Source organism: Equus przewalskii, chromosome 22 (assembly GCF_037783145.1).
Source record: "Equus przewalskii isolate Varuska chromosome 22, EquPr2, whole genome shotgun sequence".
Taxonomy (NCBI): domain Eukaryota; kingdom Metazoa; phylum Chordata; class Mammalia; order Perissodactyla; family Equidae; genus Equus; species Equus przewalskii.
This window is the reverse complement of record NC_091852.1, coordinates 43,223,612-43,243,413: the sequence shown is the minus strand read 5'-3', so window position 1 is coordinate 43,243,413 and position 19,802 is coordinate 43,223,612. Positions and strand designations below refer to the sequence as shown.

At 38.7% G+C, this 19,802-nt stretch overlaps 2 protein-coding genes across 5 annotated transcripts in view; both read right to left on the bottom strand.

Annotated features, from left to right (window-relative positions):
* Positions 1–1,804, bottom strand: part of TEK (TEK receptor tyrosine kinase) — a 104,585-nt gene extending 102,781 nt beyond the window's left edge. The window contains exon 1 of the mRNA XM_008519059.2: positions 589–1,804. Within this exon, the coding sequence (XP_008517281.1) occupies positions 589–640 (52 nt within the window). The 5' untranslated portion in view covers positions 641–1,804. The remainder of the gene's footprint in view (positions 1–588) is intronic.
* Positions 1,805–6,525: 4,721 nt separating this feature from the next.
* Positions 6,526–19,802, bottom strand: part of IFT74 (intraflagellar transport 74) — a 98,999-nt gene continuing 85,722 nt past the window's right edge. Inside the window, exons 20-21 of one of the 4 annotated variants that reach the window (XR_011531628.1) lie at positions 15,750–15,862; positions 6,530–6,642 (exon numbers count right to left, since the gene is read on the bottom strand). The gene's annotated coding sequence lies outside the window, so the exon portion shown is untranslated. Of the gene's footprint in view, positions 6,643–13,871; positions 15,863–19,802 lie in introns of those variants that run through there. The other 3 variants (XR_011531631.1, XR_011531627.1, XR_011531629.1) reach the window with 3 other exon arrangements.

The following is a 19,802-nucleotide window of genomic DNA, read 5'->3' as shown; positions in this document are numbered from 1 at the left end:
AATTATATAGCGCTAATCTCTCTGACCCCCAACTATAAGAAAAAACAAAAAGCTTAGCATTTGACTGCTTTGACTCAAATAGCATGCCGATATGAAATCTTGATAGAAAAGGATTTTTGTTCTCATTTAAAAATGACAATCTGTACTCTGCCTGAAGTGGGTCCCCATAATTCTCAGTATGAATTTCATTTTATAAAAATTCCTGAAGGTTTTCTTTGGAGCAGGTAAAGCCAAGTTTCTTCTTCTTTTTTTTTTTTCTTACATAAGGAAACAATCACAATTAAGGAGCAATAAAATAAAGTACCACAGTAGCATGTTTCTTCAAACAAAGTGACCTAATCAGCCCTCAGGGTCTGTGGCAACACAGGGGGCAATTACCCAGAAGAGAAACTCTAGAAAAATTACTTCACGCCACCGGGACTTTGCATTTCAATCCTTACGTATATTAAATGGAGAGTCCCAGAGAAGTTGCCCCTATGTCACAGCTGCCCCTTATTAACCAGCACTAAGAGTTGGTAAGAGAGCCCAAAAGCACCAACTCGGTTTAAAACAAAAAAACTAAATTAAAAAAATAAGGCCAAACCTTACCAGAAAGGAGCAAGCTGACTCCGTAGAGAACTAAGCCAGCTAAAGAGTCCATGCTTCCCCAGATCTCTCCATCCAGGTTCTGCAGATGTGCATGAGGTCCCAAGGATCCTTTCAAACACCCAGAGCTTTCTGACTTTCCATTCGCGTGTTCTACTAGGTCTTGTTTACAAGTCAGAGGCAAGAAGGAGCAGCACAGAAGCAGGCTGTAACAGTCTCATTTCTGTCTGAGCACAGGGAGTTTTAAGTTCCTTTTTCCTGTTTCCTTTGTAGATTAGGATGGGAAAGGCTGTATCTTAAAGGCATTTGGTATCAGCAGAGCTGGGGGCACCGTGAGCCCTATCCATCTTGCAATTCATCAAAACACTTATCTATTGCTGTTGCTTCTGCTGCTGCTTTTGCTGCTGCGGTTGTAGGGGTAGAGGAATTTTTGTTGGAAGTGTGGGTCCTGGTCAGCATTTTCAGAAACAATAGGGGTATCCTCTCGTGGGCGGGAACGGAGAATAACAAGCCCTCCACCTATGTATGGTATGCGATGATGGCCCCTCTCAGCCTTCTAACGGCTCTCCTGGGTCCCCTTGGGAGGCCTGACAGAGGGGGCTTTAGGGTGTGGGAGTAGTTTTTGCTTTTGTTTTCTCATTTTAACCACATGGTTTGAATTGGGAAAAGAAGTTTTCGTGTGAGGAGAAAACACAACCCACAAGGCAATTAATTTAGGTAATTACCGGTGAGGTCAACGCTCAATGTGGCCACAGAGACCAGAGTCCAAAATTGTTAGTCTGTTTTCTTTCACACAGATGGTTTATTTGTTGGCCAAGAGCCCAAAGATATCCATGCTACTGGCTATTGCTTTAGTTTTTATTAACAATTCATCTGAAGGTGATCTAATCTCTTAAAGAATTTGGCATAGAAATCAGCAAGGAGAGGGATTTTGTGGTTATTAGCCAAGGGTGTTTCAGAAGCAAATTATATCCAAAACTTTTTAAAATAACCTATGTAAAAACCAAATATAAGTGATTGGATTGGGATAAAAATATTATTCATAAGAGCAGAGAGAGGCCGAAAGGAAGATAGCTATCGGAGTCACCTTACCTAAAATGAGAGAAGACACCCCAAATTTCTCCAGATGGCAATTTCTCCATAACACAAACTATGACCTTAGAATAGAGTCCATACTCTGTCCATCACCCTGCCCTCATACTTGAGGAAAGAACCGTCTACTCCTCCTTTTCCTACTCACCACAGGAAAAGGCAGAGGCTGCTAGTCTTGCCTAATTTCTGTCCCAGGTTTTAGCACATCAGCGATGACCTTGAGAACCAACTGATGTTTCCAGTCTGCTGGGGTGAAGAAGCTCAGGCTCTGTTTGCAAGCAGACCTGGATTCAAATACGGGCTTGGCCACATATGTGAGACAGGTTATTTAACGTCTTTGAGCCTCAGTTTTTAACAGCTGTAAAATGGCAATAATATCGCCATCATGGGGATTTTTGAGAGGATTAGATGAGGTTTAAAAGTACGTAAAAACATCTGGCACTGTGCCTAATTCACAGACGGCTTTCGTGAAATGTTAACATACTCATTTCCTTTTGTCTTTCCATTCTGTCTCTGATTTCAGTCCCAGAGTTTCCACTAGAACGCCATTCTCTATTCCCACAGGATGGCTTTAAGTTTGGCCTTGTGAACAACCATTCCAGGAGTCAGGGATTCTGGGTTGTAGTCCCAGCTCTGCTGTGATTGGCCTATGAGGCCCTGGACAAGTCATTTCCCATCTCCAGGCTTCAGTTTCCTCAGTGTAAAATGAAGGATTTAAACTGGATGTGACTAACTTCCCTTCTGATTGTAACACCTCCTAAGTCGGAATGACTACATTGTCCTACTCTCAGCATCCCCAAGTTGATTTCCAGGTCCCTTCATCCAGGCAGTTCCAAGAAGATACTAGCTTTGTATTTCTGTCACTGTGAAAGCCTGAGAGGGTCACAGATGTGCCCTATTTTAAGAACATGGTGGCTGAGACTTTGGGAGGTCCACTGGCCCCAGGCCATATGGAGCAGCAGTGGAAGGCTTTGGAAATAAACAAACTCTAGAGCACCTGCCTCCCCAGGCACAGCTTCCTCTGTTCGTGCTTGATGGCCACACAAGGAAGTTGTCATTGCTCACAGTCCCACCTGCTGGCTAGTTCTTTCTTGGAGGCTGAAGGTGTTACTACCTTGCTTCCTTTTCTGGGCTGCCTCCCTCTTATCCAGAAAAGTGGTTCAGTTTCATCCTTCCCCCATTATCTGGAATGATCTATCCTTACTCAGAATTGTTAGTCATGTTCTTCCTCTCTCCATTATCCAGAAAGAGTGACTCTGTTTCATTCTTCTCTCTGTAATCCAGAAATATTGTTCAGTTAATTTATTTCTCCATTATCCAAAGAGCTATGCAGTTTAATCTCCTCTTCCAGGACCAGGATCCAGAAAGATTATTCCATTTAATTCTTTCCACTGTTATCCATTTAGTAAATACTGCTGGATTTCCCGAGCCTATGACTATACAGCTAGTCAAAAGGCTGAGCACCTTTTCTCTGGGATGTCTAAATCTTTAGTACGTAAATTCCAGGTAAAGTGAAGATACCTTGTGGACAAAAGTATCCAGACATGCTCTGCTCCGGCTTTCTGCTCCATGGATTTTAGAACATGGAGAACCAATCAAGGAACAATGACACGAGCTTCGCCATGCACTGTGGGGCCAATAGGTCAGCAGAGCTGACTGGCACCAGGTTGGGAAGTTGCAAAACTGGATGGTATGCCAGGATTTCCAAGGGAAGGGAGAGGCCACATCCATGTCTGGACAGGACTTTCCCCAATACATAACGTATTAAGGAAATACCACACAGTTGGACATGGCCACAACCCCTCTCTAGAAAGCTGGCTGTGGCCATCATCAGGGCATCTCCATTCCCTGAAGAGCCATGTTGGGGACCAGCTGGATCCGCTCTCTACCCTCAGCTGCTCCATCCACCTGGAATGGTTGAAATGCTCTTTCTATCGTTGACTGACTAACTGCTAGTTAGGTTCCAGGTCTCAGTCTGAAAGGTCATCCCTGACTGTTCAATCCAAATTGTCTCCCCTGTTGTTCTCTCACAACACCCTGTAATTTTTTCATGGTATAAATCACAATTGATAATCATATATTCACATTTGTATTGTTTTCAATGTGTCTTTCCCCCCAGTTGACCACAATCTTCATGATGCAAAGACCATGTCTAATCTATTCACCACTGAAGTCCCAGACCTGAGCACAGTGTCTAGCACATAATAGGTCTTAAATAAATACTCAGTAAACTAAGAAATGAAAATAATCCCATTGTTACTCATAGACTCATATCTAGAAAAGGCTTTGGAGTCAGGCAAACCTAGATTGCATGTTATAGCTGTAATTTACTCTCTGCATGACCTGGGCAATTTAATTCACGTCTCTGAACCTCAGGCTCCTCATCTTTAAAATGGGGGAAAATAATGCATACTTAGCGAGATAATATATGCACAGTATCTGGCACAAGTATCTATTTAATAAAGGCTCCCTACAGGTTCCCTCCCCACCCACAACCACCACCACCACTCCTGGACTATTACACGGACCTATCGGCAATGAGGAAAGGAAGTCCTAAACAGGCAAAGTAACTTGCTCAGCTGTGAGTAGCAGAGGCAATGTTAGAATCCTGGTCTCTTGGCCTCCGATTTTTGCAAGTTTAATGTATGACTCTTTTTTTTCATAGCTCACCTTTAGACCACAGTGTACAGAAATGTAGATAAAGAGAAATGTAGGAAACATCCCAAACACCAGGAGGGTACACCCAGGCCTTAGAAAGAATTTGAAATGGAACTTTGACAGATAATGGAAAAGTTCAATGACACTGAGAAATGCCATCAATTCTCACTGTGCTTCCATGACAGTAGTAACTAATATCAGGATCTGTGGGTCTCCACTGCCTTGCTCCAGGGAATGAAAGGGGGATTCCTCATGAGCCAAGCTTACTCAGCTTAATTTGATTTTTCCAGACACACTGAGAGCAGAACAAAAATAAAACCAAACCAATGAACGAGTGAACAAGGCACTCGGCTGATATTCGATTTTTAGTCTGTGCTTTTTGCACTCGATATATGAAAACACACCTATAGAAAACATTAAAAGTCTTTGAGATACATGAACAAAAATATCAATGGATAATAAAAAATGTTTGTGAAGGGGTGTAGAAAATAACTTACACAGCGTTACTGTAAACTGGTACCACACGTCTAGAGGTCGGTATCACAAACACATAGCACTTATCCTTTGGCTCAGAAAACCCACTTTTACGATACACCCCAAACCCAAATCAAAGATGTGCCTCCAAATTTACGTATAAGGGCCTTATAGAAGCATTGCTGATAATAATCAAAGCGTATAAACAATCTAAATAGCCAACAAACATGGATTATTTATATAGATCATGGCACACCATGAAATATCGGACAAATGTCAAAATGTTGTGGTGGAAGTATATACTGACATGGGAAGATGTAGAGATGTTTATAGTATATTGTTGATTGAGAAAAAACAGTTTGAACAACACGAAATTTCTACACATACACATGCACAGACATATATAAGACAACTATACACCAAAATGTTAAAAGTTATTATTTCTGGGTTGTCAGAAACTGATTTTTATTTTCTTTTTAAATAAATTTCTATAATTGCAACATTTTAAAAAATAATGGGCACATGTGTACAAATGAAGAAGACTGAGGGGAAATCCTTGAGACGGCTGACCCAGGGCAGGATGTGTCTTAAAACACCCACTGGCAAATAAGGCACAGAATCCAGTGCACCTCAGCCCACAGGAGGTGAGCCAAAAGATCGGGGTGTTGACTTCGTGCAGCGCAGTCTTGGCCTTCTGCCTTTCGTGTGGCTGTGGGCACTGAACTTCCAGAACAATCACATCTGGCATCTTAAGGACTGTCATGAGTTTTTCTGTGAATCCGCAGTACGCAACCGTAGCTAGCAGAAAAGGAAGGGACATCAACAATTAAGTCTTGGTCTTCAGCCAGGACACCGCAGTTGAGTGGCAACACCCACTCTGGTCTGGAGTGGAGCTGATGGCTATGGAAAATACCTGACCCCCTCTGAACCCCATTTACTCGAAACCTTTTTTTTTCACGTCTAAATGGCAAGCACTGCGCTAGTCACTGTAGGATAAGACACAGATATAGAAGATGTGGTAGCTGCTTTCGAAACTCACAATTACACAATCCCAGCATGGCACAATGCATCAAAACAGGAAAAGTTAAATAAAATCAAGCATTGTGTGGCTAAATAGCAAAGGGTGGTACTGGAGTAAAAGTTTTAGTAGTCTTTGCTTTGGTATCCTTTAGGCAATGAAGCCAGTTCTCATGCCTTTTTTTCTTCTCCTACTAATGCTTGGCACACATGGCATCTTTCCAGATAGACTGTAAGCCCCTTAAGGCAGTGGTTCTGGACTTTATTTCAGATGATCCTGTGCTGTTCTCTCAATGGCTTAAGGGAAAGAGTCATTAAGACACCCCACAACCACCATGAGACCAATTTGCCACAGACAGAATAGACTGGGGGAAGTATTTCCGTGACCCCCTCATCAAACAAAATCTTAGAAAAAGATAAAAATATAAAAGAAAAAGAAACTCCTATCCATCCTTCAAAATACACTTCAAATGTCACCTCATCTGTGAAAACTTTCAGTAGGTAGTTATTGATACCTAATAAACCAACCCATGACTTAGTGGCTTCAAACAACAAACATTTATGTAGCTTATGATTCTGTGGGTCAACAGCTCAGGCTCACCTGGACAGTTCTGAGCTCAGCTGGCCTCCCTCATGTGTCTGCAGTTGAATGTCAATCATTCTCTAGTTCAGCTTCAGAGATGGGCTGACTGTCTGTGTGGCAACAGGGTTGAAGGAGCCACAGATCTCTCATCCTCCAGCAAGCTAGCCTGGTTGTCAATATGGCAGGCTCAGAAATCCAGTGGAGTGCATGGAAATATGCAAGTTCTCTTGAGGCTGTCAATTAAACAAGGAGGCTGTTAGACTGGCCATTAGAGCCGTGGCCGCCCACCTAAGCAAATCAAAATCTAAGCCTGTAAATGCCTCAAGGTTGGGAAATCAAAACACTAAGGACAACCAACCACAAACAGCCAACTAGGCTTTAAGCTAGAGCCAATCAATCATTTCTTTACCTTGCTTCTGCCTTTTCTCTATAAAAGCTTCTCCCAGAACACCTGTGGGCGGAGCCCTCCTAACCACCTCCGGTTGGACACTGCCCAATTCCCACTGATTTTTGCTCAAATAAAACCTTAAAATTTTTATTATGCCTCAGTTTATCTTTTAACAAGGCCTAGGCTTAGAATTGGCATATCATTACTTCTGCCATATTCTATTCACCAAATCAAGTCACATGGCTAAGACCAGATCTAAGAGGCAGAAAAATAGACGTCACCTTTTGATATGAAGAGCTATAAAGTTATAACGTAAAGAGCAAGAATTAAAAAAAATGGAGATTTTTGGCGACTTTTTAAAAAGTCAGATTTGTTGATATATAATTTATATTCAGTAAAATTCATCCCCCCTTTTTTTAAAAATTGTGGTTTAAAATACACAACACAGAATTTACCATCTTAACCATTTTCAAGTGTACATTTCAGGAGTGTTAATTATAGTCACATTGCTGTGCAACAGACGTCTAGAGTTTTATTCATCTTGCAGACCTGAAATTCTATACCCCATTGAACAACTCCCCATCAACCCCTCCCCTCAGCTTCTGGCAACCACAATTCTTTCTGGTTTCTATGAGTTTGACTATTTTAGATACCTCATATAAGTGGAATCATACAATATTTATCATTTTGTGACAGCCTCATTTCACTTAGCATAACGTCCCCAAGTTTCATCCATGATGTAGCTTGAAATAAGATTTCATTCTTTTTAAAGGCCAAATAATATTCCATTGTATGCGTATCCCATATTTTCTTCATGCATTCATCAGTTGATAGGCATTTGAGTTGCTTCCACCTCTTGGTTATTGTGGATAATGCTGCAATGAACACCGGTATGCATATATCTCTTCGAGATCCTGCTTTCAATTATTTTGGATGCATATATACCCAGAAGTAGAATTGCTGGATAATATGATAATTCTATTTTTAATTTTCTAAGGAACCTCCACAGTGTTTTCCATAGCAGCTGCTCCATTTTATTTTCCCACCAACACTGCACAAAAATTTCAGTTTCTCTACATCCTTGTCAACACTTAATATTTTCTGTTTTTTTGATAGTAGCCACCCTAATGGGTGTGAGGTGAAAATGCATCCCTTTTAAGTGTACAGTCCTATGAGTTTTGACAAATGTATACCTTTGTATTAACACCAATCCAATCACCCCAATTTCCATCACTCCAAAAATTCCTTTGGTCCCCATTGCAGTAAATCCCCTCCTCTAACCCACAGCCCCAGGCAATCACTGATATGTTTTCTGTACCTATTGTTTTGACTTTTCTAGAATATCATATAAAGCAATCAAATAGTATATCATTTTTTGAATCTAGCTTCTTTTATTTGGCACAATTCATTTGATATATTCATGTATTTTCTTGTTTGAGTAGTTTGTTCCTGAATGGGTATGCCATTGTATGGACATACCACAGTTTGTTTGTTCACCAGTTTATCTATTCACTATTTGGAGTGTTTCCAGAGTGGTTATGAATAAAGTCCTGATAACTTTATTCACCTGTACAACTTAAGCTGTATATCATTTGCGTACATATATTTTGTGTAAACATATGTTTTTCAAATCTCTCAGGGAAATCCCAGGGACTGGGATTGGTGGATTATATGATAGTGTATGTTTAACTTTATAAGGAACTGCTGACCCTTTTCTGTTGTGGCTGCACCGTTTTGCATTCCCATTACCTATATACAAGAGTTCTCATTGCCCTACCTCCTGGCACTTGGTATTGTCAGGTTTTTAAAAATTTGTTTATTTGTTTTCTAGCCATCCTAATAGGTATCTAGAGATATCTCATTTTAATTTGCATTTCCCTAATGACTAACAATATTGTATCTTTTCATGTGTTTATTTGCTATCCATTTGTCTTCTTTGATAAAGTGTTCAATTGTTTGCCCATTTTTTAATTCAGTTGTTTCTTTTCTTGTTGTTGAGTCTTGACAGTCTTTTATATACTCTTGTCAAAGATCTGATTTGCAAATATCCTCTCCCAATCTATGGTTTGTCTTCCCATTCTCTTAACACTGTCTTTTGCAGAGCAAAAACTTTTTTTTGTATTTATTTACTTATTTTTTAATTGCAGTAACACTGGATTATAACATTATATAGCTTGAGCAAAAACTTTTAATTTGGAAGAAGTGCAATTTATTACTTTTTTCTTTTATAAATGTTGCTTCTATGTAGTGTCTAAGGAGTCTTTGCCTAAGACAAGGTCACAAAGATTATTTTTTAGTTTCTTCTAAAAGTTTTATAATTTTTTGTTTAGTTCACTTATCCAGGTTAATTTTTGTATAAGGTTTCAGGTGTAAGTTCGGGTTTATTTTCTTGTGCGTGGATGCCCAATCATTCCAGCATCATTTGTTGAAAAAACTATACTTTCTCCACTGAATTTTCTTTGCACCTTTGTCAAAAATCAATTGGCCATAAATGTGTGGGTGTATTTCTAGATTCCCCATTCCATGTGTCCATTCTTTTGGGAATACTAGAATGTCTTGGTAACTAGAGCTCTACAGTAAATCTTGATATCAGGTAGCGTAAGTCCTCCAACTTTGTTCTATTTCAAAATTATTTTAGTTCTAGTTTCTTTGTATCTTTCTGCCTACTTTGGACTTATTTTGCTCTTTGTATTCTAGTTTTTTAAGGCAGAAATTTATATCAGTAATTTGAGACTTTTCTCTTTTAATATAATCATGTCATGCTATGAATTTCTAAGCACTGCTTTAGTCGCACTCTACAAGTTTTGATACGTTGAATTTTCATTTTCACTTAGTCCAAAATATTTTCTAGTTTCCCTTTAAACCATGAGTTATTTAGAAGTGCGTTATTTTCCAAATAGTTGGGGGGTTTTCCAGGTATATTCCTGTAAATGATTTCTAGTTTAATTCTATTCTGGTCAGAGAACTTGCTTTGTATGATTTCAGTTTTTTTAATTTGGTTAAGTTTGTATTATGGCCCAGAATATGCTGTCTCTTGGTGAATGTTCCATATGCACTTGAAAAGAATATGTATTCTGCTGGTGGTGGCTGGAGTGTTCCAAAAATTACAGTTAGGTCCAGCTGGTTTATAGTGTTATCTATGCCCTATACATCCCTACTGATTTTCTCTCTACCTGTTAGATCAGTTTCTGAAAGCAGAGTGTTAAAGGTTCAAACTGTAATTATGGATTTATATTTATTCTTTCAATTCTATCAATTTTTCTTGATGTATTTTGAAGGTTATTTGTTAGGTGTATTCATGTTTAGGATTGCTTTGAGTCTTCATAAAGTGACTCATCTTTATTTAATTAATATCTGTCTTTATCTCTGATAATATTTCTTGTTCTGAAGTCTACTTTGATACTGTGGTAATTTTTGAAATTTATCATAGCAGACATCCTCTCTTTTTCACAGTTACTTATTTATTCATATCTTTACCCTAGAAAGGGCCACATAGAAGAAGGGAATCTTGAGGTAGGTACTGAAAGCTGAGGTGTTTACAGGTGAACCATGACAATGGAAAGGAAGGAGGTAGGACAGACATTTCTGACAAATGGACCAGTAGGCTGTGCCAAAACATGAGGTATGAAATAATATACCATGTTAAGGGAAATGTAAGTGATTGAGAAAAGCTGAAATAAGGATGAGAAAGGGCTTGGCCAGAGATAAGGTACAGTAAATAGACTGGGTCCAGATTTGGTATACCCTACTAAGGTCTATAACAAAGGAAATAAAAAATTTTAAATCAAGGAGTGTCATGATCATATTTTCATTTTAGGAAGATCACTCTGAGAGCAATGGACATGTTAAATTTGTAGAGATTAAAGCCAGGAAAACTCACAATAGATGAATATTGCAACGTGGCATCTAAAAATCATAAAAGTCTGAACTAAAGCTACAGTAGCATCAGAAGTGGAGAGAATTACAAGTGTTAAAACAACAGAAATATTAATGTTAATGACTGTTTGGGGTTAATACAGAGGGAGAAGACTAAGATAAGTTCAAGGTTGCTGTTTTGTATAAAAATATGGACGTGGTGGTACTCTGTGAAAGGGCTACAGGACATGAAGCTCATTTGTGGGGTAACATAAAAAATTCAATATAAAATTTTATTACAGCTACACAGCTTTGGGTTGGGTACAGGATTGCCAGGTCTGGATAGATGCTCAGTTTTTGGTGGCTACATGGGTATGAAACCCATGACAGGGATCTGAGCATTGCTGTGGGGATGAATGAGATCACTCAGATGGCATGCAAAGTGAAGGACCCAGAGTGGCCTGGACCATTAGGAGTAGACAGAGGAGGAAGAGTGAGTAGAGGAGTATGAGACATGGCTCCAAGAAGCAGGAGGACAGCTTTTTGAAATGACTCTAATAGAGTTATTTATCACTCTGCATTATAATTCCTTGTTTCCTTTCTACGCTACAAGTTCTTCAAAGACCGGGTCCAGGTCATAGCCATCTTTGTATCTCCATTATCAAGCACCATGCTTCACTCACAGATACTCAACGAAGTTTTGGTAAGTGAATATAGAAGGGCCCATATTTCAGAGAAAAATTTATGACCATTCAAAACAAAACCAGTGCAAATGTCCTTAAAAGGCTGGTGGTAGGGGCCGGCCCAGTGGCACAGCGGTTAAGTGCGCACGTTCCGCTTCTCAGCGGCCCGGGGTTCGCTGGTTCGGATCCCGGGTGTGGACATGGCACTGCTTGGCAAGCACCATGCTGAGGTAGGTGTCCCACATATAAAGTAGAGGAAGATGGGCATGGATGTTAGCTCAGGGCCAGTCTTGCTCAGCAAAAAGAGGAGGATTGGCAGTAATTAGCTCAGGGCTAATCTTCCTGAAAAAAAAAAAAGAAGGTTTGTGGTAAAGTAGTTATCAAATTGCCTTGGATTCAACCCAGATATACATCATAGAAACCAGTCTTTAAGGAGCTGGTTTGTAGAAAACCAAAAAGTACGGGGCTTCAGAATCACTGATCTGGGAGTCACACGGACCCCACTCATTAGCTCTTTCACATTGGGCTAACTCAGTTCTCTGAAGATGAGTTTCTTCATCTGCTAAATGGGGGAAATTAAATGAAATAATATTTAATTTATGTAAAGCTTGTAAGCATGTTGCCTGATAATGATGATAGCTATTACCACTATCATCAAATACAACCCACACATTTCACGAGTTAAAAAGCATCAACAACCACCTGTGACAACCACAGAAAAAGCTGAATGAGGCCTCTACTGGGGAATCTACCATGCTTAATGTAGAAAAATTGTCTGCCCATCCTAGACTGTGGGCTCCCCAAGAGCAGGAATTGTGTCATATGCATCTCCAGCAGCTATTTCTATAAAGGTTTATAGAGTTGAAACATGAAATACAGAGCCTTTAAACACTACTTAGAAGACATTCTGATTTGGAGAACTTTATTCTGATATCTTGGAAAACCAAATAAAGCCAGTTCACTAGTTCCTACATAAGCAGGAGTTTGTTCAGTTCAGTGCTGTTAGTACTGATGGGTTGAATGTCCATGAAAAGCTCTCTGAATAGAGGCTGTATTTTGCATATGAGGTTTACAATGTCCACCTGTATGTGCCTATAGAGGAAACTGAAGCTCTCCCTGCCAGGCCAGTCAGGAACACAGGTGTGTCACTGTAAAATAACTAAACAGTAACATGATCTCTAGAAATGCCTGCAGAATTGCTGGAAACTCAGACCCAAATTTCTCCCTTTGGAGTCCTTGGGGGTAAAACAGAGGGCGGCCATGGGGTATTCTCTTACACCTGGCTTTGGCCCCATGGAAGACCCCTGACTCTGAGACTCATGGCTGCTCCTCAGCTCTGTATTGTGAACTCTTGCCATGACCTGCAGTGCCCTACAGGAGCCGCCCTGCCAACATCTCCAGCTTTATCTGGAGCCGCCCTCCCCTCGCCCTTTGCACTTAGGCACAATGGCTTCCTCTCTGTTCCTGGAACATTCTAAACTCATAGTCCCATAAGCCATTCCCCCCTTGGGGCCTTCGTAATAAGTTTTCCCTTTGTCTTGAAAGCTCTCGCTGTTAATCACTTCAGTGAAGTGCAAAAGAGACAGAGAAAGAGAACAAAATTAACCTGGAAAGAATGTTCGATTGTGTATCATCTCTTCAGCCACACCCACCCACTGAGATAGCAATCGCAGTCCATCTAGTCAGATACAGAAACAAACAAAAAAACAATAGTAGAGGAATTTAACAAAACAACTCAAAATAGAAACTAATTTTATTTTTTTTAAGTAAGGAGGTAGTTTTTTCTCCTGCATTTGGCAAAATACTCTTGTAAGTCGAAGGCATGGAGTCTGCCTGCGCTATAAATTTTCTGACACTGGAAAGCCCACATTTGAACTGATGTCTGAAACTGCCATTCCAGCATCACGTGAAGTTAATAACGTTAACTGATGATAATTATCTGTCCTTTAATCTAGCTTAAAGGACAGAAAATTCCTAAGCAGGAAAAACTTATTTAATTATTTGCATGTGTTTAATTTAAAATGTAGGTACGTATTAATAGCTACAGACCCATGAACATGTATTAACACACAGACACACAATTCATGCTATGGCAGATTTAACCAACTGGACCGTCTCTAAACTGAACCAGCGAGGGTCTCCTCCAGCACAGTGCAGCATGTTGTGAAGAGAACAGGCCTCAGAATCAGAAAAGCAATATAAATACCTAAGCCCACCATTTCTTAGCATGTTTCAGTAGATATTTAAGCCTCAGCTGCCTTATCTGTAATAGCAGTTTGGAAGTACTGACCTCATGAGGTTGTTACAAAGATTATATGAGAAAATGTATGTACAGTGCTTAGCCCAGTGCCTGGGACAGACGATGGATAAAATAAATATTACTAGGAATATTGTTAAAGCTTTAAAAAGGAAATTAATAGCCATCATTTGTATGAAGCTTGAAATAATGTATCTCAAATGATTAATTTAAAAGATGACAATAATTGATACAAGTAATGTTCATATACTTTTAAGAGATCACAAGAGAACAATCATAGATAATTCAAGAATGCTTCTGTTTTCATTTATTCTCCAAAGTAATGTTTTACTCAAGTGTGGCTTATGCCTTGATTACTTCTTTTAGAAACAAGAAACATTTGTTAAACCTTATTCTCCTTAAAACAAACAAAAAACTTCAACAGGCAAATAGAGTTAAAAATGGATTTCTAGTTTAGAGATGGTGAATTAATCATATGCGTTAGCTACACCTCCCTCTCAAAAGCCATTAAAATAAAGTAAATGAATTGTTAAAGGACATAAAGCCAACCAAAGAAAACAGGAAAGGACAGAAACCATCAGATTTTGGAAGCTGGAAAACTGCTGGACCAGAGTTACCTGATGCAACAGGCACCAAAATGCTACTGCTAAGAAAACTTTTTCAAGTGACATCTCCAAGTAGATACTGAAATACTCTAAGAAAGATGACGGTGCTAGCCATAATGTTTCTTGTAACAAAGAAAGAATCTGCTTTCTTGATAGGGTAGCCTTACTCTTTGAGAACAAGTTAAGCAGTTCTATGTTTTTTAATTTTCAGAAAATACCTGTTTACAAAAGAGAAAGAAAAACAAGCCATTTATGCCATAACACAGGCCAGGCACTTACATAAATGTTATTATTCAATCTTCCACAACCTTGAAAGGTAGGAATTTCCATTCCCATTTTACAAAGAAACATTACATAAATAAAGTCGTAGATCACAGAGTATGTGGTAGATTTTCAATGAGTATTTATAGGAAGTAAACAAGAGAATGAATTTAAGTATAAGTCATGCAGGTAAAGCAAATTTCCACCCTTATACATTGCTAAGGGTGGAAATACATAATGAATGTAAGTATCGTTTTATTAGAAAGTTCAATTATTGTTCAACGTTTACTGAAATTTTCAGAAAAGGCTTCATTGAAAGGATGAGAGTTGAGTTGGTCTTTGAAGTGTGGACAGGATATAGATAAATGGACAGGGGGAGGACGACACTTCAGGTGGGGGCAGCTGGAGGCAGTCAGGCAAGAACACGGTTGTGTAGAGTGAAGCAGATTATAGCACTTTCCTAGGAGCATTTCAACTAACTTTTTTTTTAACCACAATATATACAAGCTCTGAAATCTATGTTTATTAATTTTATGCTTCTCTTAAGGCTAGTATTTAATTTTTTCAATAACAAATATGGAAATGTCAGTTAAATCATTAAGTCAAAGAACGTAAGAACAAGGAGACTTTAATGCAGAGTATGTTGTTAAAATTTTCCAGGACAACATACCCGGTAGGTCACAGAGTTGGGGCGTGAACAGACATCTCTGGTTTCCAAGTTCTATATTCACTCTACCTACGTGGCTTGACGTCTCATTTACAAATGAAGAACTGAAGCCTGGAGAGGTTATGTTATAAGTATTCATTAAAGAGCTAATTCAGTGGGGTTTTCTGTTCTGACTTTTCTGAAAATACAGAGAACAACAGAATACAAAATATAAACAGAACACAGCTAACAGGCTCCGTCATACAGAAATGGAGTCAAAAATACAGAAATGGAGTCAAAAGCAGAGGAACAGGTTAGGGAAGAAGATAATTCTGTTTGGTTTGTGTTGAATTTGAATTGCTGCTGCATATGCTTTGGATTTCCAGGGCACCCTTCTCAAAAACTCTCCAAATTACAAGAAGAACCACTTGGAGTTTTGGCAGATCATGTACAACTGTTTGTACATACGTTTGTTTATTCTAATCCTAAGGATTTTTCTTCCCCTCCAGTCATGAAAACAAGTTGTGAATCATCTCTTTGACAGTTAGGCATTAGGTGTGTGCATTTCCTTGGCTTGAAAGCTGAAATGATCCTCTAATCATTACCCTCTTTGAAGATTTAGACTTAAAAGAAGAGATACAGTACTTCTTAGTCACTCCCACGCTGGAAGACATGCCTGGTCTGCACCTTCTCCCGCTTCTCTTCAGTTCAGTGGAAACCTGATGAAGACCAGGCCTACGGCTTGTCCAAACCCAGAGCTGATGAAGAAAGACAATCTCAATGTTACTGCAGAAGAATTGTATATATCTTGCCCCTGACTTTTCCCAGGAATTGAGGAAGAATCTCTCTCCTTTTTCATGAACATATTACCCACTTAATTTGAGTTACTGTTATATTTTTTAAGAACAATAAAGTTGAGTCTGTTTAGCCCATTAAAAAGATGACAAATTTCTCAGTAAAATACGTATATAAATGTTTCCAGAATGCTCTCATCATAAGCATAATTGTCATGCAAAAAGAAAATGAAACTGATAAGAAATTAAGGTGTTATTCTCATTACCTAAGGTTCTCAATGTGTTGAGAAAGCAAGCTAATGAGAAGATTTAGACAACTTATGCTGAAAAACATACTTTCATATTTAATGAAACATATTCATAGGAGAGTTTGATTTATTCTTGAAATAATTAAAAATTTTACATCTACTTTGTTTTGAATTTCATCTCATGTTGCCTTTCTTAATTAGCTCACTTGCCCATGAATTAATGAGGCTCTTTTCTTGTTGATCTCAGGAAAGAGGTCTTACAGTTTGAAGTTTTTACCATTTTGAACAGCTTCCTTTTAGCCAATTTTCATCTTTCTATCATATTTTTTAAGTAAATGTGCAAATTAAGTATGCCAATCTTTCTTACTTATTATACATACACTATGCACAGAATTCATACTTTCTCATGGAAATTATTAATGTGGATATTTAAAAAATGTTAACTAGTCTCTATTAGTGTTCTTTCTATTAACAAGAATGGTCTGATAAACTTGTTTTATGAAGTTCCTTTTTCATTCCAACTTGTAAATCATGGTATTTTATTCTGCTCCCTACAAAGATGCACTGTAAACTTAGTGAATCGAGCAGTTAACTCTGCTAAGACTTCTCTTGCATATGCTGAAGGACTTGATAGCATCATCTATAGTTTCACAAGACAGTCTTTGTTCTTGGAACTCTCTCCCCTTCCTCCACTCCTTACCACAGAAAATTGGTGAAAAATGTTTAACTGGTATACATCAGCATGATGCACACCACAAAACATTTAGCCAAAAGAATAAGAAGCTAATGAACTTGCAAGAAAAGATGTGTAACAGTCATCCAATTGTGTATTACCAGGATGCTCAAACATCCTGTTTTAGGACAGGACAGTTATGGAGGGGAAAGTCACCTATTGAGGAAAGTAAACTTGGAAAGATTTCTATTTCAGTATCCTTTCTTCTTCGAGTCTCCTGTCCCCCGCCCCCATCTCCTACCCAACTCCACTTCCCAAGTACAGTAATTAAAAAGGAGGACATATCCCAATGGAATGCATCTTTGTTTTAAACTTCCTTACCAGAAGTTTATTGTTCTTTTTTTTTTTTAAAGATGTCACATTTAGTGCTACATAATTGTTATGTACAAGTGGCATTTTCTGTGAAAGTGACATAAAATGTTTTTACATTTCTTGCTGCTAGTGGAAAAGATTTATCAGTATCTATTAAAATTAGAAATGTAGACATCCTCCAACCTAGCAATCATACTCCTAGGAATTTATCCCAAGGAAATAAATACATCAGTAGACAAAGACACATAATGATGTTTATTGCAGCATAATTTGTAGTGCCAAAAAATGGAAACAAAATGAATGCTCAATGCTTGTGGAATTGCTGGATAGATGATGTTACATCTACATCACGGCATACTGTGCTGCCATTAGAATATGAAGTCATGTTATACCCAGATGAACTGGAGATGCTTCCTCTGGGTATTGGGTGAGGAAAGCAACATGCTTGAGAATATGATCCCATTTTTTAAATTAATGATCAAAAACCCCTTGTATTTGCATATGTATATAAGTATATTATGAATAGGCCTGCACTGAATTTATAAATCAAAGGAAAAAATGGATGGACACATATTTGGCTGTTAATACAGGCTACCATGGGATTGAAGTTTAAAGGAGGCTGAAGTTGGGGTAAAGAGGAGATGACATTAAAAAAAAAAAAACCTCATGGCAGCAGCCTGGTGGCGTAGTGGTTAAGTTTGTGTGCCCTGCTTCAGCCGCCTGGGGTTCGCAGGTTCAGATCCTGGGCGTGGACCTGGTATCGCTTCTCAAGGCATGCTGTGGCGGTATTGTACATAAGACAGAGGAAGACTGGCATAGATGTTAGCTCAGGGCCAATCTTCCTCAAGCAAAAAGAGGAAGATTGGCAACAGATGTTAGCTCAGGGCCAAGCTCCCTCACACAAAAAAATAAATAAATAAACAAAACAAAATACTTCATTATGAAAGCATGTATATGATCACATCTACGCATTTCTAAAATTATATATATACAAACGTATTAATAAAGAAATGAACTTTTTTTTCTCTGAGGAACATTAGCCCTGAGCTAACACCTGAGCCCATCTTCCTCTACTTTATATGTGGGATGTCTGCCTCACCATACCTTGATAAGAGGTGCACAGGTCCGCACCCAGGATCTGAACTGGCAGCCCCTGGGCCACTGAAGCAGAGCACGAGAACCCAACAGCTATGTCACCAGGCCGGCTCCAGAAATGAACATTTTTTAAAAATAAAAAGGCTTAAGCAATAATATTTGAAATTTGCACACATCTATAACAATTCATCAACGGAAACTAGAAGTCAAGATAGGAAGTAAATCATCTGAGGCAATTTTGTTCTTATAGTGAAAGGTATTCCTTAGAACATTACAACCATGCTGTAATTTTAAAATGGCATTAAAACTTAAAATCTCTATATTTCCATTACATAATATCTGGGAATATACACTAACTTCTATTCAATAATATTAACTGCTACCATTTATTGAACAGTTGGGTGGCAGGCACTGTGCAGATGCCTTACTGTATTAGTTCATTTCCTCTATATGCTATGAAGGAGACATTATTTTCCTTATTTTGAAGTTGCTAAAATTGAGAATTAGGGAAGGTAGGTCGCCCAGGGTTACTCAGCTAACAAGTGGCAGACCCGGGATTAAAACCTAAATTTGTCTGACTCCGAACCCAGGCTCTTAACCACCATTCCAGCGTTCCCCATTGTTCTGAAACAGATTTCCTCTGTTCTGTAACCCTTTCTTCTCCTGGAGAGGTGGCTGTTGTGATAGCCCAACCTTCTTAGCGGAGGTAAGTCTGGTTGTGGGGCTTCTATGCTACGTGCTCTATCTCCAAAGAAGGAGACCCCATCAAGAAAAATTCCTTGAGTGCTGCTTATCTAGTTTTGTTCACTATCCAACACTTATTTTGACTATCCAACACCGAGCATAAGTTTCTTAATTCAGAATTTCATGACAATGACAAAAATAATCATTTGTCAATTAAAAAAGATCTGTTGAGTACCTACCATGTACAAAGCATTATTCTAGACATTATGGAGAATGAATGGGTCCACAGTCCATTATATACTGATATAAACTACAAACTATACAGGATTTACAGTAAGGTCAGTTTCGTTTTGTTAACAAAAACTTAAGTGCCTACTAGCATTGTTCAAGGCACTGTTGGGTACCACAGTAAAAAAGACAAAGTCCATTCTGTTATGGAGCTCAAATTCTAGTTTGGTTGGAGAGTGGGGGCAGACATTAATCAAACACTTAAGAACATACCAGAAACAGATAAAAATATAAGTGCTATGAAGAAAATAAAACAAGATGATGTAAATAGAGTTCTGGGGAGGTGGGCTCTAGATTGGGTGGTCAGAAATGGCTTCCCCAAGTCATGCAGAGGAGACTTACGGGTCAAGGCAAAATGTTTGGCATGGAAAGACATTGGAGTTTTTAAGCAAGGGAGGATTGTGATCTAATTTGTGTTTAAAAATATCACTTTGATTAAAAATTTTGAATGACAAATAATATCTCATACAAAGTGAAAAGATAAGGCATAGACTGAGAGAAGGTATTTGCTGTATTTATGTATTGAATTGAGAGAGGTGAGAGA